The 23,826-nt window shown below is 40.0% G+C and overlaps 1 protein-coding gene across 3 annotated transcripts in view; it reads left to right on the top strand.

Moving 5' to 3' along the window:
- syt6a (synaptotagmin VIa) overlaps positions 1–22,118 on the top strand; it is a 52,565-nt gene extending 30,447 nt beyond the window's left edge. For all 3 annotated transcript variants that reach the window (XM_077591768.1, XM_077591852.1, XM_077591940.1), the window contains exons 2-7: positions 8,674–9,079; positions 11,686–12,247; positions 14,497–14,617; positions 15,163–15,334; positions 16,015–16,165; positions 16,763–22,118. In XM_077591768.1, coding sequence (XP_077447894.1) covers positions 8,674–9,079; positions 11,686–12,247; positions 14,497–14,617; positions 15,163–15,334; positions 16,015–16,165; positions 16,763–16,834 — 1,484 coding nt within the window. In that variant the 3' untranslated portion in view covers positions 16,835–22,118. The remainder of the gene's footprint in view (positions 1–8,673; positions 9,080–11,685; positions 12,248–14,496; positions 14,618–15,162; positions 15,335–16,014; positions 16,166–16,762) is intronic.
- Positions 22,119–23,826: the final 1,708 nt, after the last annotated feature.

Below are 23,826 nucleotides of genomic sequence, written 5' to 3'. Positions count from 1 at the left end.
AGTAGTGCCTTGTGACACTTTAAATTATTAATTATACATCAAATTAAGGCTGCCCGGCGGATGAGTGGTTAGCGCGTCGGCCTCACAGTTCTGGGATAGAGGGTTCGATCCCAAGTGGGTCCTCATTGTGTGGTGTTTGCATGTTCTCCCCGGGCTTGCGGCGGTTTTCTCTGGATTCTCCGGTTTCCTCCCACATTCCAAAATCATGCATGGTAGGCTGATTGGATACATTGGATAAATTGCCCCTAGGTATGCGTGTAAGCGTGAATGGTTTTCCGTCTCCTTGTGCCCTGCGATTGGCTGGCCACCAATTCAGGGTTTCCCCCACCTCGTGCCCGAAGTCAACTGGGATAGGCTCCAGGACCCCCCGCGGCCCTTATGAGGATAAGCGTTTCAGAAAATGAATGATGGAATGAATATTAAATTGATGTTTGATTTAATTTGTATACCTTGCTACTAAGGGGCAGAATGTAACATTCATAAAGGGATCATAGAAAAAGACACAATAAAATAAAATAAATATTAGTAATTGTCCGCAAACTATAATGCACATATGGCTGGGAATATTGTTATGACTTCTGTCTATACGTGTTGCTGCCCCATTTGGGTTACAAAAAATATTCTTCTGCTTAATTAACGATACCTTAACTCATGTCGAGATTTTTTTCACATCACTTCAAAATCTCTAGTTATTTGATAGTGTCTTTGATAGTGTTGTTATGGATTGTGTGTTCGCTGTGTGCTAGTGGAAGCTGGAGAAAGAATAAAAAATGCTGTACAATTTTTCTTTTAATATTAAAACAGTGTTTCACATGCTCCTTTAGCTTTAGTATTTTAAGAAAATGTAATCTGTACATAAAATATATATCAGATAGTTTTTTAAATTTATTTTGAAGGTTAACACTGCAGTTTAAATGTATCTTTCATATCAAGTATGAATAATGTAGAGCGGACTTGGTGTATTGTTGAATCATCGTGTCATGTCATTACAATGTAATGCTGCATTGATCTTACACTGATACTTTTTGTTCAACAGCTAAAATTAAAAATCAAGGACTCATAATATTGATAAAAATAATGACTTCCATGGCTAGTCTCTGATGGTGCAGGATATGTGTATGTGATAGACTGCTAGCCATTGTGTCTGCTGTGTAGTGTTCCCTTTTAATGTTGGCAGCTGAGATAGACAATACCAGGGACACAAAACAAGATCAATTAATGTGAAGTTTATGGAATGATCTTTCATTGACAAACGGGATACGTACTGTATTTTCTTTTTTAAGGATCGTAACGTTTCCCCAAATCACTCAATTGAGATAAGTTCAAAAGACACTTCATGTGCAAATAAGCAAGACATTTTAAAGACATTTTAAGATCAAACAGCCTTGCCCTAAATACTGTAAGTGTAATACCAAAAACTGTAGTTGAAAATTTCAATTGTCTTGACCAAATGCTATTGTTAATGAATAAAAATGTTCTATATACAGTTGATAATTCTAATCCAAACAGGGTCAGTTGAAGATGATTAGAATTGGCCTACTTTGTGAGATTTCAGCAGCAGAAACACTGACTGCCTGCCATTTAAACATCAAAATATTGTTTCAATATTTGCTTTGTGCAAGCAGAGGCAGAACCGTAAGCCGTGTGGCAGAGATAGCAGCTCGCGGTCAACATGCAGGTATAATTGTCCGATTTCCCCTATGCCTCAAATGGCCATTGAAGGTTGAATGTTTCCTTTATAAAAATTCTAACATCAAAATTCCTACAGCAGAAATTTGAAACTTAATCACCAATCAAATGCTTGAAATCATAAAAGGTTAACTTTTGAACAATTTTACATGCCCAAACTAAAGTAAATAAAAATAATGATAAAAAAGTATAATTTTAAAATATCCAAATCAATGCTAATTTTAAAATGTTAAAATAATACAACGGTACAGCTGAATTTTGATTGCAAAAGATCGCCAGCATACTGACACTGCAATGATTTGTCAATTTTTGAAGGTATATTCTTCATCTCACATTCTTCACACCTCTAACTGTGACAGCTCCTTCTTTAGAGATAGATTTTCTCAACAAAATCCATAAAATATTCAAAACACAGATACAGAGTAGTTGTTACACTCGCACAATTGTCAAATTAAGCCGTACATAATGCATGATTCAAGTTTTTATAACCTGAAAATTGTCACCAAACTGAGTGCACTGACTTTTTATGAATCACATCACATGAATCCAATTCATGTCCGATGAGTTTGTCGTAATTGATTGGTCCATTGAGCAATTCAAATTTTGCTTTTATGGCTGAAATGTAATCTGTTATCACTATTCAATTAATCATTAATCTCCTTGTTCTTTTTTTATTTTCTTTAAATCTGGGTGAAATATGAAGTCATTTTTTCAAAAGATTCTACGAAAAACAGATTCACATCCAGATTGTAAATGCTGAAGTCATGTTTTGGAGTACACTGATTTTAACATGTACTGTAATTCAATCATTCCGCAGCTGTGAACAAGTAGTAGTGTTTTAAGTAGGGCAAAGTTATAAAACGCCCACATGAGCAATTTTTACTTTGTCGCCTGGGTGTCATGTCTTCCTTCTTTTCTTCTTCACCCCTTCTGTGGTTTCACACCAGCTTATTCGCTGGCTCTTACACCTCGCAAGTGCTGGAGCTTTATGGTTTCATTTCGGATTAAGGGATTTTGTGAAAAAGACACCACAGAATAAGCACTCCAAAAATGGCTGAGGTACCCACATCAAGATTAGTGGGAATTTGTTCCGCCTTCGGGGATACCAGGCAGAAAGATAAGCTTCCAGTTCATGTTGATGAAACAGGCAATTACAAATAAATTGCACACTACAAAAACCCGTTGTGGGCTGGTTTTGGCTTTTATCCATTAGTGTCATGTTAGTATATCAATCATCTCCTGAGCCCAATGAGTTCCCTCAACAGCAGCATTTGATTAACTTTACTTCATTGTTAAAAGACAAATACATTCCCCTTAAGGGAGTAGGAAGAGGGATTACACATGGTTTTTGAAAGGTCAGAGTGTGTGCTAAACAATAATAGCCCTTTGCACAGATGAGTAGTTGTAGCACATTCATCACAATTGAACCACGTCTTCCAGGGAGTACACCGTGTTTGATATTTTTTTTGTCACCTCCCAGTGAGACATGCCATTGTTTAGTCTTCATTACAGATAACTACACTCACAAATTTGGGACAGTTGTAAAGTGTGATCAAATTGGTTCATGTCTGTAGTTTTTATGTTCTCTCCACACATGCCTGGACTTTCTCAATGCAGAGCCTCAATGCTCTGGGGTTCTGGGTTCAAATCCAGGTCGGTCTACCTGTGTGGAGTTTGCATGTTCTCTCCGGGCCTGCATGGGTTTCTCCAGGTACTCCGGTTTCCTCCCACATTCCAAAAACATGCATGGTAGGCTGATTGGACGCTCTAAATTGCCCCTAGGTATGAGTGTGAGCGTGAATGGTTGTACGTCTCCTTGTGCCCTGCGATCGGCTGGCCACCGATTCAGGGTGTCCCCCGCCTCTAGCCCGAACTCAGCTGGGATAGGCTCCAGTACCCCCCGCGACACTAATGAGGCGGGGGACACCCTGAATCGGGTGGCCAGCCGACGGCAGGACACACGGAGAAGGACAACCATGCACAATCACACCCACCATACCTAGGGGCAATTTTGAGTGTCCAATCAGCCTACCATGCGTGTTTGCGGAATGTGGGAGGAAACCGGAGAGCCCGAAGTAAACCCACGCACATGTAAACTCCACACAGGTGGACCTACCTGGACTTGAACCCACGACCCCAGAGCTGTGATGCCGACACGCTAACCACTTGCCCCACCGGGCCGCCCTAATAGATACATTTTAACATTCTTAATTTGTATACTTTTCCTACTTTGATCCAAAATTATAATATTTTTATTGGCCAAGTTTGAGTTAAACACACAAGACTCCTGTCACTAGCTTTAAAACAAACAAGCAACTATAAAAAAAGTCAATTTGGAACCCTACACACAAATACCAAGAGTCATTTAGCTCTGTAAGGATAAAATTAGTACTGAACTATGACAACTGGGACCAAAACCGCTGCTACTCTTGACCTGAAAATTAAATGGTGTGCCATACCACGCCCATATATTGCCTCACAAAGACACAAAACAAATCAGTAGAATGTTTTTTGTTCTAAAAGATGGCCTAGTTGTCATAGAAACAATTTCATTAGAGGAGAAAACACTTGGCTGGCTGTCTCTCTCACCTGAGAAGTCAGATGGTGCCCCATACAACACCCATATGACAGCTTATAAAGACACACAAATAATTCTTATTAGTAGAATTTATTTATTTGTAATCAAAGTTGATTAGTGGATTTCTGAAATATAACCTGATTAATGAGAGAAAACATTTGGGTGTCTGCCTTAGTCCAAATGCGTACACCTTCACAAACACCTGTCATCATCAACCGTTAACTGAGTGTTATTTTAATGTAATGCTTTGAATGGCAGTATTCAGCGTTTCTGCAAGTCATCCAACCAAGAGGTGAAACACCTTTTGAACATTGTAGCTTACTTTCCTGGCCTTTACTGCATGGCCTAAAGGAGCGTTGCGGCCTGATTAATTTGGCTTTGGCAATATCGATTCTGAGTAGTGTTTCTCAGCATGAAGGAACGCAGTGATCGACTGTGGGACAGCTTTAGTCCACTCTTGCAGAGGTGTGGGTGTAATCATTAAAACTGCAGCTAAAAAAGATGGAGGTCACTCGATTCTCACGCTGTCAGGAAGCTTGTGTCCGGAGGGAATAATGCGCTATGCTCCATTAGCAATGTGTCTGAAGAAGACCAATAGCTTTTTTATCTTTAAAAAAAAAAAAAAAATTATCAACCCTATTTCTGTTTGCGGTCATGCCTGTCTATGTCTTACTATATAGCGAGATTGTTAGCACACTGGTCTTACTCTGCAGCATTGACGTTTATTAGCTGCTTTTCAGCTTGGCTGCTTCTATTTCTGTAGCCATTATTGTAAACGCTCCTCTCACTTCTATGCCTGATTGACAAGCATGGAAGTTTGGTGGTGTGCTATTCCCTCATTAACCTTTATACACTGAACATATCAGAGGCAGCCATCATAGAAGCTACCAAGAAAAGTTTAGTTGTGGAACAACAAATTCCATCATGTCATCTGCAAAATACAGGACATTAGATAATGTTAAACACAGAAACAATAGAGATCATTTGAAGATTCATTATAGACCAGCAGTCTGCATTGCCGTCTTTAAATGAACCAGAATTGGCTTTATTCTCAGGTTTAATACCAAACTGTATATAAAATACTCGTGAGAATTTAGAGTTAAATTTATTATAATGCACGTGATACCTTGCACTCGGTTCGATACGCTTGCCAATCAAAGCTCAGTGGTGCACATGCTATACTGAGCACTCATCTTTTTTGTGTTCACAGGCAACCTCATCACATCTCATTTTCTGAACCGCTTTATCCTCATTTGGGTCGCTGGGGGGTGCTGGAGCCTATCCCAGCTGAGTCCGATACCCTCGGTGGCCAGCCGATCAAAGGGCACAAGGAGACGGACAACCATTCACACTCACACTCACACTTAGGGGCAATGTAGAGTGTCCAATCAGCCTACCGTGCATGTTTTTGGAATGTACGGTAGGTATTTTTAATGTGCAATTGTCTCATGATTTTAATGGACCACAAAACCACAATGATGTTCCCAGAGTGATTTCATATCACTTTGATGGTTTTAAGATGCAGTCACAAGGGCACATACTGAGTTCATGATTTCTTTGAACCCTCATATTCCTGTGTTTCAGTTTTTTCCACTGCTTACACTTAAAATATGTAGCCACCATTTAAAAAAAAGTTTTTTTGCGGTTTTGTGAGGTTGACACCGTGAATTGGAATCTGTTTGAAGCAAACCAAGTCTTGTGAGACTTCAGCAAGAAAGTTAACAGTGAGGTACATGTGTTTCTTCCTGAGTTTCTGCGGAGTACAAGGTCAGCTCGGGTTTGCCATGATGACGGTCCATCACCGTCAGCCACATTCCAGTTGGCAGCAGACTTTCAGCTTGCAGCGAAGCTTCTATAAAATTTCACACGGTGTCTGCTGGTTGCTACAGCTGCAGAATGCTGTGACCAAAATTCCCCGAAAGCAGAAATGTTAGGTTAGGCTAGGTTAGGTTAGCTTGGGGCCACCTAAGTAAATTTTAGGATGAAAAACAATCTGAGAAGTGGTAAAACATCCGTTAATATCATTCATTCATTTTTTCATTCATTCATTCTCTGTACCGCTTATCCTCACAAGGGTCGCGGGGAGGTGTTGGAGCCTATCTCAGCTGAATTTGGGCATCTGAGATCAAATCCTTGACCCCAGAACTGTGAGGCCAACACGTTAACCACAAGACACACGTAACCACCCCCCCCACCCCTATTAATATCAGTGAAACAATTTGTTTCATTCATTTAAACCTTGATATTTGATACATTTTGACACTGTGTGCATTCAAAGATTCAACAGCCACCCGAAGTGTACATTTTGTAGATTTAAACCACAAGCAAGCAATCAGCTTTTCTCTATTAACAAAAGCGAAAACTGATCTGGGATGAACTTGTGACATGCTAGAGTGTTTGATTTATTAACGATTGCATGTAAAGAAGCTATGACGAGTTTGGATTGAACTAACAACAACATCTCGCTGTTCTGATTATTTCCCCCTGTGTGTCAAGGTATGCTGTTTGTTGTAAAGGTTGTTTGAGTTTGGGGTTTGTAATATACACTGTTTAGCGTGTGAGAAAAGAGATAATGGTTATTAATGTTTATTTACTTTTGAATTACGGGCGTGAATGTGAGAGTCTCGGGGCACGCACATGGAATAGCATTTAGCACGCTACCTTCGGCCACCATTATCGTTGACAGTGTCTATAACGGTCATAGAAAGGATGTTATATTGTTGATATTGCATTGTTTGCCCTGTTGAATAATAGTAGGACTACTGGAAGTTGTAATGGGAATAGATATGACAAGTTATGACCGTGTGTTGAACGAGTGTGTGTGTGCATTGGGTTTTGGGTTCTAAAGTGTTGCTAATATATATTTATATATATATAGGTGTAATTGTACATTATGTTTTGGGTTCTAACGTGTTGATAATGTATATATATGGGTTTAATTGTATGTTATGGGTTTTCGTGTTGAATCATTACAGTAAAAGTTTGGATTGAACTAACAACAACATCTCGCTGTTCTGATTATTTCCCCCTGTGTGTCAAGATCGAATGCAGGGTGTAACAAACTCATTTTGCCTGCAGGGTTTATTTGTCTTCAGCAGAGGAAGATTTAGCTCAGTAAACATTCTGTAAAAAAAACAAAAAAAAACTAATTCAATATGCCCTAAAGTGGCTTTCTCCTATCAGAGCACTATTACATGGAGACTAGAGAATTCTGAGAGGGGCGCTCAGCTGTGGCAGATAAATTAAAGTTAACACATTGTGTGGTAAAGAACCATGCTGCAAAATGTGGGGATTTCAGGCTTACGCGTGGTTTGCTTGCTTTTCCCTGAGGCTCGCCGCGTCTTCCTTGTAAGTGTACCCGGCCCACGTCCAAGTTTTTGTGTGTGACTGCAAGCACATTTAAACTAAACTGGTGTGACCAGGCTACTTTGTCTATTGAAGATTTTGACATGCCATTTTTCATCCCATTCTAAAGGCCTTGGGTATTCTAAATGGTTTATTTAATACAGTGCTTCTACCGTTGACAGCAATAAGGGGTCTAATTCATTTTGGGATGATTGGCAGCAAATGATTGCTCCCAACTACCCCAGTCAAAATGGACTCGACGTCTATCACCTTCATCGGCGCTGAAATATGAGCATCCGCTGCCAGTCATCCCTAATTATATAAATTGTACATACGTACATCATCAATTGCCCTGCAATCAGGCCGAAGGCAGCTGGGAAAGGCCCCGCGGCCCTTTTGAGGACTAAGCGGTTCAGAAAATGAATGAATGAGTCCTCATCAATGGCAGGTAAAGTGTTAAAATATGTTAGCGTAGTCAGGCAAAAAAGGCAGGCATTCAGAGTGTTAATTTGATCAATCATTTGTGTATCATGTGATGATGACCAATTGTTTTACTCATACTGCACTTTAAAATACGATAATAATATAGTATAATATAATACTAAAATACTATAATACTGCAAAACATACTGCAGACTCACTCATACTGCACACCCTAATAGTTTTATGCGCCCTGTGATTGGTCAGCAACCAATCCAGAGTCCCTCTCACCAAAATTCCAGCAGACCGTCATGTGGATGCAAGTGACTAAGAAAGTCAATTGACCTTTGGCATGACCTGTTTTTTGCAACCTGGTTTGGAACCCAGAGACAATCTGCTTTTTTTTAAATTGTTCATTCCACAATAAATTAACAATGCATTTTTATTGTTATTATTATTATTTTCCTTTTTATCAAAGGGAAGCAAATATAATAGAATATGTATGAATTTCAGTGATTTGGAGACACTTGTTTATGTTAAAAAATATTAACCAAATGCTATTTCTCTCTTTGTACTCTCACCCTCATCATTGCCATCTGTTCATCCATATTGTGTTACCGGACCCCACGGCTCGCCACCAGACGCTACTTTTGGCCTCCTGCTCGGTGTGTTTGTGCTCTGTGGCTTAATTCTGTTGGGCCTCCTGTCCTTCGGCTATTGGAAGCGGTGCGGTCCGCCTCGGCGGAGCAAAGCCAGCTTCCTCGCCCCGTCCCCCAGCCCAGAGCACATCCCATCTCAGCTGCCTCGCCTGCTGCCATTGCCGTCACCCACAAGTCCGCAGCAGCCGCAGCCGAAGCCGGCGGTTACCATGGCAACTGAAAAAGTGAAGGACCCCATCGGCCCGATGGGGTTCCTGGAGGCTGCGGTGAAGATAAGCCATACATCTCCTGACATCCCCACCGATGTTCAACTCTCCATGAGGGAGCACTTCCTGCGCCGCACGCAGCGCATGCAGAGGCAAACCACTGAGCCTGCTTCCTCCACTCGGTAAGTCATTACATGTGTGTCTTAGGCTGTGATACATAACTGCTTAAATGTATATTTATTACAAGTTTGTACTTTCTACAGTGCAGACTTAGTTTGTGTTTTCATTCAATGACAATGACCTGACAAAGAGTGAATTAAGTCATTGAGAAAGCCGGGGGTGACACGGGATGCCAAAGGGAAGCTGATTGGTCAGATATGAAATGAGGCGGTAACAACAGGTGATATGAATCAGATGAACAAGGACAAGAAACACAGGAAACAACACAGTGAAACAGTGGATTGGTGCTGAGGCTACGTCATGAGTGGGTGAATGAGGAAATACTGTCAAATGAACACATTTACCATCATAAAGTATATAATAGATATATGCTTCAGGTTCTAATGGATCAAAATACAATGTATATTTCATTCATTCATTTTCTGAACTACTTATCCTCACAAGGGTCACTGGGCATGCTCGAGCCTATCCCAGCTAACTACAGGCACCAAGCAGGGGACACCCTGAATGAGTGGCCAGCCAATCGCAGGGCACAAGGAGACAAAGGACAACCGAATAGTTGGAACGCTCACACTCATATCTAGGGGCAATCTAGAGTGTTCAACCAGCCTACATGCATGTTTTTGGGAGGAAACCGTAGTACCCAGAGAAAACTCACCCAAGCCCACGGAGAACAGGCAGACTCCACACAGTAAGGACCGACTTGGGATCGGACCCTCAACCCCAGAACTGTGGGACCAACGCGCTAACCACCCGGCTGATAAAACCTTGATGAGCACAACCTTATATTCTTAATATAGGCGACATTTTTAAATTAGAGTTTTAAATTTGAAGATTTTCAGATGGTGACGAGCCTTAAGATTTTTTCAATCCAATAAGTGTGCCACAGCTCCAAAAAGGTTGGGAAACACTGAAGAAGACATTCCTTCTCCTCATTGCTCCACCTTACCTCCTGCTAACCACAGACTGCGATGTTGACAAAACAAAAAAATATTTCCTAGAATGCCCGGAAGCCTATTACGCGCAAACGGTGTGTGATTTCAGAAGTGGTCTAAACCATGGTGGAGTCACTTCCCCCGAGAGAACCTCTCCTGCGAGGTCTCAGACCAGCTGTTCGCTGGTTTTTATTCACACAATGCCAGAAGGTCCACACCGCTAACTATTTTGGTTTAGTCCGAATTCAACAGAGCATGTCTGATTACGCCCTGAAAAATCCTGCACTTGTTTCTTATTAACAAGCCTGGTATAATATGTTGTAAACTCAAAAACACTAATATTTGGTGGTTTGGAGTCCAGCCCTTCCCCACTGTCGGGAAGCTGACCTTTCTAAAGGTTTAAATTGAATTTGTTAAATTGTATCATAATTTTTAGATAATCCTAGATTATTTTAAGAGACCCGTGTGTAGTTTTCAGACTGTTATGTAACAAATTGAAACATTGAAATAAAGATAATCATTTGTGACGACTTCATTGGGAGCATTCCAATGTGGAGACAAAATGCTACTGAGCGTTTGCATGTTTTCAGCATGTTGAGAGGCCCCCGCCTCATCTTCCAACGGGAATCTTTTAGTCCTTACATTAAAGCGGGAGTACACTATCCATGGGACATTAAGCTTTGACATGTTCAAGTTGCTCTAGGGGTGCAATCATTGCCACCACCCGCTCAACTTTCACCTCAATGACTTTATTACTTTAAAAACATGATTTAAGAGAAACTTTTATGCCAAGATCGATAAAACAAACAAACAAATCAATTGATGAATCTATTAAGAGTTGGACAAAAACCCTTTCTTGCCCCTTTATTAGTTTGAGTCTGAGTTAGGCTACTGAAAGAGACAAACAACCATGAAAATATTTTTCTCATATCACACATGACTTACTGCCTAACAAGTTGGTCATCAGCCTGCAAAACAAAAAATTAAAACCAATTGAAACCATTTATAAGCAAGCTTTGAAAGTAATGGACAAAAAGCCAAAAACGCACCACCACTTGATATTAAAGAAACACAAACGCCTGAACTGGAACAATACTGTTAAATATGCAGATGCCACCTTAGTTTACAAAATCTTCCAGCACAAAGCTCCTCCTCCACTGCAAGATTTTTTCCCCAAAAATTCCAACACATCAACAAGGGCTGGCTCTAGAGGTGACTGTGTAGTTACCTTCAAAAAACCTTCTCTGTCCACGCTGCACATACCTGGAACTCAATACCAATTAACATACAGGAACTCCCGTCTTTAAACCTCTTTGCCAATCATCTTAAAGCCTGGCTGTTAGACAAACAAAATTGCCATCACAATGCTGTCTAAAATTGTGCTACGTGTGTGTATATGTGTGTGTGTGTGTTTCTGTGTGTGTGTGTCTAGTATGTATCATTCGTTCGTCAGCCTACACAAGGGACTAAAGATGCAAATTAGCCCAGGGCTACAATCTTACATATTTACATATATATGTTCATTAGCATGAAGATAAATGTGTTCATTAATATGTGCTGTCCCTTATCAAATCAATCAATCAATAATTTATCACTAAATGTTATCTCCCCTCAAATCTTTTGTCAATTTCCATAATTTGTTCCAACAACCTGTGTCCCTTGTTTATCTGCAGGCACAATTCCTTCAAAAGGCACCTTCCCCGACAGATGCAGGTAGGCAGCTTAGACTTGGGAAATGACTATATGTTGGACAAAGAAGACAAGTCCACAAGCATAGGTCGCATTCAGCCAGAGCTCTACCAGCAGAAAACTTTGGACTCCGAGGACTCCTCCAAGAACGGCAGCAGCAAAAACTGTGGTAGGATTAATTTCTCTTTGAAGTATGACTACGACAATGAGGCCCTGCTCGTCAACATCATCAGGGCGGTCGAGCTCCCCGCCAAGGACTTGTGCGGCACGTCCGACCCTTACGTCAAGATCTACCTGCTGCCCGACCGCAAGAAGTTCCAGACACGAGTCCATCGGAAGACCCTCAACCCCACCTTTAGCGAGAGCTTCCACTTCCCCGTGCCTTACGACGAACTGGCCGTCAGGAAGCTCCACATGAGCGTATTTGACTTTGATAGATTTTCAAGACACGACATGATTGGGGAGGTGGTGATGGACAACCTGTTTGAGACGTCGGACCTGTCACGGGAAACAAATATATGGAGAGACATCGATTATGCCACCAGCGTAAGAATAAGCCGTCTTCTTTGAATACATAGTTTGAGGTCTTGTCATAAAGTGACTACCCGTAAACACAACACACATAGTTTATACGCATAAACTTCTTCAGTGTGTGACATCTGCAACTTCCTTCACGACCCATTAGTGTCACTTTATGCTTTTACAACACTTGATGTCTGCGCTTTCACATCATAACACAACTTTCACACCTTTCAAAGTGAATCCTTCACCACAACACAGGGAGACACTGGATTACATCCATGACAGTACGTGAATGCGCACCTACTTTCGGGTTGGCTTGAAAACGGAGTTAAAAGCAGCCAATTTTAGCAAATAATTCGTATGTGGTAAATGTAGATACCTACTCCACAAATAAAGGAAAAATGGGGGCCAAAATGCTGAAAAATATACATCTACCATTCACTGAATTGCATTCCATTTTTGTTTGTTATTGTTTAAAAAATAGTATTTAAAGACTGTGCTTTTATTTGCGTCCTCTTCTTCTTTATCTTCTTCCGCTTATCCCAGGTTGGGGCACGGGCTGCTTTTATTTTATTTTTACGTTTAAGTAGTGTTAAAAATTGCCTTAAATCACCAGAATTTCAAAATTATATAATATAATATACAATAAATAATGTATAATATAAAATAATATATAATATAATAAAATATAATATATAAAATACATAATAATTATATATAATAAAAATACAATATATATAATTATTATGTATTTTATATATTATATTATATATTATTTTTATATTATACATTATTTATAATATATAAAATACATAATAATTATATATAAAATATTTAAAAATATATATATATATTATTATATATAATTATTATGTATTTTATATATTATATTTTATTAGATTATTTATTACTTTTATATTATACATTATTTATAATATAATAATAATAAAATATCTAAAATACCTAATTATTTATATATATATATATATATATATATATATATATATATATATATATATATATATATATATATATATATATATATATATATATATATGAGAATATTTTCTTTTCAGCCAGGCTTTGCAGGTTTTCTGAGGGGAAAATTATAACTGCTCTTCTTTTTACCATGTTTGGGCCTGATTGTGTGCTACCCCAGATTTTCTTACGCTATATTGTGAGCATGTTTAGATTAGTATCTGGCATAAGAATCTAGGACAATTATCCCATCAGATTTTAATGCTTAGATAATCCTGCAGTTTAAAGCCAAGTACGTCTTTAAAATTGGATTCATTTGATTTTTTATTTGGCTGCATTTACATTTTGTGCAGTCACGTAATTTTAGGCTGCGATTGTTGCACATCCTCTTCATAAAGAGTGGCAGAACCTCTTCGTGAATGTGGGTGTTGAATAGAGGCATCATTTGCATGCTTTAGTACAAGTGATTTACTGGAAACTTGTTATGATGGATAATTTTAGTTTTTTCACCAACTAAGGCAGACTGCATCTTGGGCATCTCAGGTGGAAATACCATTCGATTCTGTAGGGTTGACAAATATGCCCTGTGGCCAGGTTTTATCCCAGTTTATCCCTACCTAAGTGAAAAAGTCCAAATGGGACGCTCCCAGGAGGGAATGTATTGACATGTAGTCCGCTAGGACTCAGCAATGTTTCTGGCCAAATCCTGTCTGGGATGCTATTATGGATCCCTTTGGGAAAACTAGGCGGCAGTAGACCAATGTTTAAATGCAGCCTTGCACAAAGAACTTTCTGCTTTCATCTCAGTAAAATACTTCATTTCCTTCAACTGCAAGACACAATTTTCAACAATTAAGCCTAATTTACCAAATGAACCACTTTAGCATTTGATGAAAATCCCGACAGCTCAGTGGTTAGCACATTGGCCTCACAGTTCTGGGGTCAGGGACTTCAAAACCAGGTCCGTCCTACTATACGGAGTTTGCATGTTCTCCCCAGGCTAGAGTGGATTTTCTCCGGGTTCTCCGGTTTCCTTCCACATCCCAAAAACACGCAGGGTAGGCGGGTAGAACACAGTGCGCCTAGGTATGAGTGTGAATGGGAATGGTTGTCCATCTCCTGTGATTGGCCGACCAGTAATTCAAGGTGTTTCCCGCCGTGCCCGTAGCACCCCCGCAACTCTTGTTAAGAGAACGAATTAATATATTATATATATATATATATATATTTTTTTTTTATTTCTGCCTTGGACATTTTCATCCGCTCAGCACGAGTGTGTGTGCGTGTGTTCTCAGGAGAGTGTCGACCTCGGGGAGATCATGTTCTCACTCTGTTACCTGCCAACTGCTGGAAGACTTACACTGACTGTCATCAAGTGCAGGAACCTCAAAGCCATGGACATCACTGGATACTCAGGTGGGCGTGTGTCTCTGTGTGTGTATATTGTTGTGTCGGAATAAATGAACACACAAAGTGTCAGGCAAACTGTCTCTTTGATTATTCTAGCAATTATTCACAAGCAAGTCATGTAATAGCAACCCATTGTCAGGAAGTCACTGAAGATAGTCCTTTTTCTCTAATTAAAGCCTGCTATCCAATGTTTGCCTGTAGTAATAATATCACTTTTGAAATGTGACATTTATGCTGCTTTAAATGCCAGGCCGCAGCCTTAATTGGTATTTATTGTGACATTTTTGTCCATCTGATGTTAAATTACATCCAACTAAGAATTTCAACGTGGACCACAATTTGAGTTTTGCATGTTTGACTCTGATTTTGACTCATCTTTCTCCGTGATACAAGTACGCCACTCTAAATTGCCCCTAGCACCCCCCGCAATCCCCGCGAGGAACAGCGCTTCAGAAAATGAATGAATAGAAGTACAGCACTGTATTTCACCAAGTCATTTTATCATAGACAATGTTTTTCTCATGACTTTTCAAACTCTTACTTCTACTCAGATCCTTATGTCAAAGTTTCACTGATATGTGATGGGCGACGTCTGAAAAAAAAGAAGACCAGCATCAAAAAGAACACTCTTAATCCCACCTACAACGAGGCCATCATCTTTGACATTCCACCAGACAGCATGGACAACGTCAGCCTGCACATCTCTGTCATGGATTACGATTTGTACGTAAGAAAAGCAGGCTACAAGCACAATGTTTTAAAATCTTCAGTTATTATTATTAGTTTGTTTTTTAACCTCATATAGACATGTAGTCCACATTCATGAACATCACATTTTTCATTAATCTAGGCCACAATGTTAATATTTGGTATACAAGTGTGGCCTAGTAAATCCAAAATAGACTAGGTCTAAAATATATAAATAGTCATTCATTTTTATATATCTGTTCTGAAAAATAAATTCATATATTCATAAAACATTAGTACATAAAAGGAGAATGACTAAAAATGAAATGTATTAAAATTGAAATACGGCTCGCTCCCAATAACAGTTTAAAGTTGTTGTTTTTTCTTCATAGTATTTAACGGATTACCTCCAATTGAAAAGGATAGGTGTCCAATTCACTTATACTGGTAGAACTGACTCTGAATGGCCATCTTCAGCATCTCCTGGTCGAAATGGACTGGATGTCTAGTGCCCTCAATGGCAGCCGATGAGTTAAATGACTACCCCATTAGGTTTTATAGGGGTTGTTATTTAGGATTGTCCATGTTGACCATTTTTTAAGTAAATTGGAGAGGAATTGACTCCCGATTGTGTGACGCCACTCTAATGTGTGATGACCTCACAACAATAGATAAGCTGTCGTTTTACATTCAGTCATACTGCACATGCCCTGCAGGGTCGGTCACAATGAGGTCATTGGCGTAATGCGGCTGGGATGCAATGCAGAGGGTTTGGGAAGAGACCACTGGAATGAAATGTTGGCTTACCCTAGAAAGCCCATTGCCCACTGGCACCCTTTACTCGAGTCCAAGAAATCTGAGAAGGAGGTGAGTGTATGTCTGATGGTATTTTGGGTGGTGTACCTTTTTTGTTTTATTAACATAAAATTCCATAATCATCTATAAATATGAATCTATTTGATTTACGGTACTTTCAAGGGATACATTCTGGGGATATGACTCTTATTTTTTTTAATTGCCTTGGCCAAAGCTCAGGCGTGCAGACCAAATAGTGTAATTCATTAAATGGTTACTCGCTCTCATCATACAGATTATATATTCTCGTTAACAAATGCCTCTCAGATCAATAGTGGGCACTTTTAATCAATCCAAGTTAATGAGTACTTCATTATCCATAGTTAAATACTGTCAATTTCTGAGTTTTTGTCCACTTTTTAACCCTTCAGTTTATACTTTTATTGATTTTTTACTGGCTAATGAACTTTGTTGTCAATATTTGAATGCTGCTTAGATATGAACGCACTTTTATATCAAATTCGGTACATGTGGCTTATAGTCAGTACGCCTAATAGTCCAAAATGTAAATTTTACTATCACTTTTCCATATCCACTTGAGTACCAATTTTACTTGTGCACTCTAACTATTACCAAGATCCACTCATTGCATCCGTGTGTTTGTCACAGTGGAAAGCCAGGGCTGCTAGCTTTGACAGCCAGGGGTCCTGCCCTTCCCCGCGCCCACCAGCAACACCCTGAACAACACCACCTGAGACCCCTGCTACCCCCTGCAGCCTAGGTGGAGGGGCAGTGGAAGTTTGTTCCTGCCTCCTGCTGGTCCACTTCCTGTCTGTCTGATTATCAAGGAGAAACCCTGCTGCCTCTGTTCCACTCCAAGCCCCCGTCTCCCTTCCCTCAGTTGACCCGCAGACTCCACCTTCCGCCAGCGTGGTCTGAATGAACAGATCAAGGAGCACATTAGGTCAGGCCATATTTTGGGATGTTTCAATCTCCAGGGGCAGGTTTATCAACGGCGCACCTCCTTGGTTGGATTTGTCTGCAAACTGTGATGCTAAAATAGTGGTGATCAAAAGACGTTTCTCCGAGTAAAGTGGGATGTCTTAGAGGTGTGTCACTTTTAAAAACGTTTGGGTGCTGCATTTGTTTACAGCAAGTCAAAATTGAGGTGTAGCTTTATAAAGTTGAGTTTCAAGTTGCAGCAGTTGTAACCCTTTTTAAAGCAACACTAAAAAGGAATATGTATTTAACGTTGGATACAAAACCAGAAAATAGCAGCAACAGCTATTAATAGGCGCTATTTGCTCAAATAGTGGCTGATTTGCTAAAATGTTGTCAAACTCAAAGCCTGTAAGCCAAATCTGGGACATTTGGATTTGGAAAAAAAGACCAACATCACTTAAATTTTCATTAAATCACATGATGGTAACAGTAATTAACACTCGAATGCTGTGTATACATAATTTGTTATTTGGTTCCTCCATAATTAATATTAGTACTGTAAATTTTGGGCTATAAGCCGCTGCTTTATTTTTCTGTTTGTTTGAACCCTGAGACTTTTAAAAAGGTCTGGCTTAGTTATAAACTTTTTTCTAACCAAATGAGCTCCATGTTCAGCTTCAAAAATAATATCAATAAAAAAGTATTATAGTAATATTTAATTTCACTCCATGGCCCATTGCGTATTGATGACTTTGCACTCGTGTGTTCCTACAAAAAAAATCCCCAGGTATATTTTAGCATTCCAAAAAAATCGTATGTGAGAGAGAGCAAACTTTTTCCATGTTAATAGCAACCTGTTCTCAAGAAAACATATTTCGTGCCGCTACTGAAGAGGTTTTTGTTCGGCTAGAAGAACACAAAAAAATAGAAACAAAATGTGAGCTGGTCTAACCAAAAACATAAACTTCTTCTCCTTTACAATGCATTTTAAATGGAACAAAATAAAACAAATTTTTGATTAAATAAAAAAAAAAAAAACTTACATGGAAGAAACGACCAAACAAAGGTTGGTGACACGAAAGGTAGCTGATTGGAAGACACATAAGAAGCAGGCAACAACAAGTGAAATTAACAGGCAATCAAAAGGACAAGATACACTAAGACCTTCTTCAGAATGGAAGCCACAATTGGATTTTTAGCCTCTGCAGATTGAAGCTGGATAGCTGGTCTGAAAAGACACAAAACACAGAAATGAGATTTTTGTGAGATCACTAATTGAAACCACATAGTTGCATATATGATATGGGCAAGGTTTTGAGTGTCCGTGATTTCACTCTATGCTGGATTGGATTGGATTGGATAACTTTATTCATCCCGTATTCGGGAAATTTCGTTGTCACAGTAGCAAGAGGGTGAGGATGCAGAAATAGGAAAGGCATTTTAGACATAAATAGATAGGTAATAAGTAAGTTAATACTTACGTTGCTCGAGCAACTTGTCACAAGGGTCAATAGTGTGGCCCAATCTGAACAAGCCTAGATCCGATTTGGACATTTGCTTAAAATTGTGTAAAGTCAGCCCTAAAGATTTGAGGAGGAATCTGATATGTCAACAGTCTGAATGTAGCCTTACTGGTTTCACACTGTTCCCTAAAGAGCCAAGTGGGTGCCAGTTTTCCTTCCCACCAATCAACTCTCCTACAAGTGGAATCAGTTGATTTCAGTCAGGTGCTGTTTGTGTCAGCAGAAAATTGATTGGTTAAACTGTCTGCGCTCGATTTTCTGGAAGAAAATCCAGGACCCTCTTGGCCTTTTGTTGATTCGGTTTGACACCCCTTCACAAGACATCAAACATTAGATGAACAAAAACACTAAACAAACTCAAACCCACAAACATTTCAGTTGATCTATGGATATAATTACCCATGTCGGCTGCTGACAAACCTTGCCGGCCACTTTATCAAATTTCTTAAAAAATCTAGGGTTTTGATAGAACAATAGGGCTAAATCCGATGCTATGTACCGGTACAAAAGAATGATTTAAATTTTCAAAGGATGGATTTTCAATGTCTTCTACGGATAATGTTTCTTAGCTGTTTTCAAAAAGCACTCACAAGACTGATGGTTCTGTAGGTTCTTTCTGACACTTGATGCTACGACAGAACAGTTTGAGGCAAACCAAGGGTGTTTTGACAAATTGAAAGAGGGCATAGCTACAATGTTATGCAACAAATTTGCTTTCACTGACAGCCGTCAGTGGTGAGTAAATCACATTCAATGTGAAGTAATAAAAAAAAGCCGCTGCAAACGTAAAGATGAAGGTAAAGTAGATTTTATTTTTTCTTCTTCGTAACTGTGGTGGCTTTATGGTTTCAGACTTATAAACCTGAGTGGAACTACCTCTGAAGGCTGGTGCATATGAAAAAGAAATATATTTTTGATCTATTGACTGTTACATTTTACCATCCTTCATTGTAAATTTCAAATTGAAGACATGCGGATTATAGGCGGGTGGTTAAATTATGGTAAATATTGTTTGAAAAAACATTAATATAAAGTCTGCCTCGTGGTGTAGAGGTTCACTTGCCTGACTGCGGTGCGGGCCGGCGTGGTCTCGATTCCTGCTGGTGGCGGTATGATTGACAGTGTGGATGGTCGTTTGTCTCTCTGTGTGCCCTGCTACTAACTGGCAACCAGTCTAGGATGTAGTCTGCCTTTCGCCCGAAGACAGTTGGGTTAGGCTCCAGCAACCCCTGCAACCCCTTCGAGGATGTGCAGTGAGATGCCCTGGATTAATATAAATATTGGTTAAACATCTCCCACAATGTGAAAGGCCGCTACCTGCGAAAGCAGGGGTCGGGAACCTTTTTGACCAAGAGAGTCATAAACAATTCATATTTTTAAATGTAATTCCTTGAGAGCCATACCCAGAATTTAAAAGTAAAAATAAATACGAGCATTTCCTGTGATTTAAACACTTAAAGTATCCAAATTCCTTTAATAGCATTGTTACGCTGTTGCTAATCATTGAGTAGATGCAGAACATGCAAGAAATTCTATCTATCATTTATTCATTCATTTTCTGAACCGCTTTATCCTCATTATGGTCGCGGGGGGAGGTGGGGCCTATCCCAGCTGACTTCGGGCCATAGGCGCGGGACACCCTAAATCGGTGGCCAGCCAATCGCAGGGCACGGAGACGGATAACCATTAACGCTCACACTCATACCTGGGGGCAATTTAGAGTGTCCAATCAGCCTACCATGGTAATGTCGCGAAAACATGTGCCAACGTGTCGCTCACATTGGTCAATGTAGCGGCACTAGAGGGAGTTTCGCCACCACTTTGATGTGCCAACGCGAGGCTTTTATTCGTGCGGGACTCAGCTCTTTCACCATCAGGTGTTCCACATTTTAGCTTACAGGTCAGCAGAGAGCCATATGCACTCATCAAAGGAAAAATGTCTGGCTCGCGAGCCACAGGTTCCTGACCCCTTCGTTAAAGGGTGAACAAAAATTCCTGGCCACTATTTGTGTAAATGCGTAAATTTATAGTTTCTAACTAACATTTCCATTGCTTCCTTGGCCTCCTTTCACTGTGGAGGGTTTAATTATGTGCATATATTTGCGTACAGTGACAGTTTTTAGTGATTTTTGGCTGATTTCAAACCATTAAAGATCTGAAGCGAGTTGTAACTTAGCAGATGGGGAAAAAAGACTCCCTCAATGTTTACCAAGTCATAAAATATTTGTTGGTTCTCTGGTGGAAAATGTTATGATGTTACCAAGATACTGTTACAGTTCAGTTGAATCCCCTCATTCAATCTGTTGGACCTATTGTGTTTCAAACTGACAGTTGATTTAGAAAAATGTTTTAATGTGAAAAAAATGGTTGTATTGTTTTGTAGATGGAGTAAATGTTTTGTACAAAAAAAGAAAATCTCCTTACAGGTTGTGTGAGTTAAAACAAATGTTATTGTTGTATTATTTAATGTAAAAGTCAGTCATACATCATATATTTTATTTAGATTGTGGTTTACTACATGTGTAAGCATATCACTAAACTTTAAACTAATTTAAGAGGAAGTAGTGCAACCTTTATTTCAAAAAAAAAATATTTGCAAAAAAGTGTCCCACCGGGGGTGCTGGAGCCTATCCCAGCTGACTTCGGGCTGGAGGCAACAGACACCCTGAATTGGTGGCCCGCCGATCACAGGGCACATGGAGACGGACAACCATTGACACTCACACTCATACCTAGGGGCAATTTAGAGTGTCCAACTAGCCTACCATGCATGTTTTAGGAATGTGAGATGAAACCAGAGAAACCGGAAAACGCAATGCAAACTCCACACAAGAGGACCAACTTGGGTTCAAACCCAGGACCCCAGAATTGTGAGGCCAACACACTAACCACTCATCCGCCAAGGCTGCCACAGTTAAACCAGGAAACCTTAAACTTTCACAATACTATTGGACGAAACTGAAACACATCTTAAACTGAATGAAGGCTAAATGTGACATCACGGGCTGACCGATTAGATGATTTTCTAACAATGCAACATAAGAGTTAAGTTGAAAAACTTCATGGTGCAATACAATTACGGCACATAACATTGGTTGATTAAAATAAGCGCATGATTGGGTATGAAAATGTAAATGTAATTTTAAAAAACCACTGACAGCCAGGCTGCTTGATGGTGTAGTGGTTCACTCACCTGACTTCGGTGTGGGCAGGCGCAGGCTCGATTCCCAATGGTGGCGGTATGAATGTGAGTGCAAATGGTCGTTTGCTCTTCTGTGTGTAAGGCTGACTGGCGACCAGTCTAGGGTGCATTCTGCCTTTCGCCTGAAATCAGATGGGATAGGCTACGGAAATCCCTGCAAGCCTTACAAGGATCCCCGCTACGGAAAATGAATGAATGAAATGAAATTCAGTCTACGTTTGGTTTAAAAAATTGTCTTTAGTGCCGCTAGTTGACTAAAGAAATCACTACAGGGAGGAACAAAAAAATGAAATTGATACACCTTTCAAATAAACAAAATAAATTGCAACATTCTTTTCTCATGTGAAAAGTGATTTGGCCTCAATTGAGTCAAAGTCCATGACATCGGATCAAGATTTGGGTTCAAAACAGGTCCATGCAAGACTTCTCTTCCTTAAAAAAACATCAGCTTAAGACATTTTGCTCTATGTTGAAGAAAAGTAACCGGCAAGGTAAAAGATGACACAGTAAAACAGGCTTTACTATGCATGCAACAGTTTGTTTTGAACAACTTCAAAGCTTCAGGATATACTGTGCACAGATGTTTCTGCCATAATCTGTTTTAGACATTTACTTCTTGCCTGCCTTCAAACAAATTCATAAGGTTTTCTTGACATGTTAGGTTTTCCTTTCCCCATAGTACAGTATATGCATCGTTGTAAACCACCACGATGTATCGGATATCTTCTTTTTTTCCCAGGGATTTAAATTCAACCTGTCTTGTTTGTAGAATGTGCTGAATTTGCAATCCGTGCAATTCATTTGCTTAAACAGTTAAGTTGTAAAACAGGATGTTAAAAGGAATGCCAAAAAATACTCCAGCTCAGTGTTCCCTCTAAGCTGCGCGCGTGCGCAATTGCGCACTACTCTCGTCTTCTCTGCGCAGCAGCAATCATATGGCGCGCAGTAAAAAAAAAAAAATCGTTTTTTTTTTTTTTTTTTTTTTTTTTTTTTTTTAATTTTTTTTTTTTTTTTTTTTTTACCCCTTTCCCCATGATGGCGCCGTTTAAGCGGCAGCCAGTGGCAGTAGCTCTGTCCACTTATGTTTTTCGTGTTTTACAGCATGTTTTACATGAAAAATTAGAGGGAACATTGACATGCACCTGCTTGTGGCAGGTGTGATACTGGTGTGCCCATAGCGAGCAATGATGATGTCGTGACCGGATGATTTGCCTAAAGACGATTCGCCGACGGACGTTTGACAGACGGACAGGTCGCCGAATGGACGTTCCGCCGAACGTTCATTCGGCGACCTGCCCGTCTGTCAAACGTCCGTCGGCGAAACGTCTTTAGGCGAATCATCCGAGTACCGATGATGTCGCTCACACTGGTACTCGGTGCGCTCAGGAAGGTTGACCTTCTGCTCAGACCAACGAAAAATTAGAGGGAACATTGCTCCAGCTTGCTAAATCTGCGTACCTACATTTGACTTCTTGCTGATACACATGGCATTTTGTAGCCTTCAACACATGACATTTTGTAGCCTTCAACACAAGACATTTCAGTTATGTAATGTATCCAAACGCAACAGAGGCACTACTATGTAAAAGGGGTAAATGGTAAATATCAGCTACGTTCCTCGCTTCCGGCAGCCCGGCGCCTGGGTGGTTAGCGCGTCGCCTCACAGCTCTGGGCTACTGGGTTCAAATCCAGGTCGGGCAACCTGTGTGGAGTTTGCCTGCTTGGGTTTCCTCCGGGTACTCCGCTTTCCTCCCACACTCCAAAAACATGCATGGTAGGCCGATTGGACACTCTAAATTGCCCTTAGGTATGGGTGTGAGTGTGCATGGTTGTCCGTCTCCTTGTTTTCTGCGTTCGTCTGGCCACCGATTCAGGGTGTACCCCACCTCTGGCCCGGAGTCAGCTGGGATAGGATCCAGCACCCCCCGCGACTCTAATAAGGATAAAGCGTTTCAGAAAATGAATGAATCTTCCACGCTACCATGTGTGTTAGGTTTTTAAAGATATCCTCTAATTGTTTCTAATTATTTACACATTGCTGCCTGGTGGATAAGTGGTTAGTGTGT

This window comes from Stigmatopora argus, chromosome 1, assembly GCF_051989625.1.
Source record: "Stigmatopora argus isolate UIUO_Sarg chromosome 1, RoL_Sarg_1.0, whole genome shotgun sequence".
NCBI classification, from domain to species: domain Eukaryota; kingdom Metazoa; phylum Chordata; class Actinopteri; order Syngnathiformes; family Syngnathidae; genus Stigmatopora; species Stigmatopora argus.
Note: the sequence above shows the minus strand (reverse complement) of the source record. Positions and strands in the feature narration are given on the sequence as shown.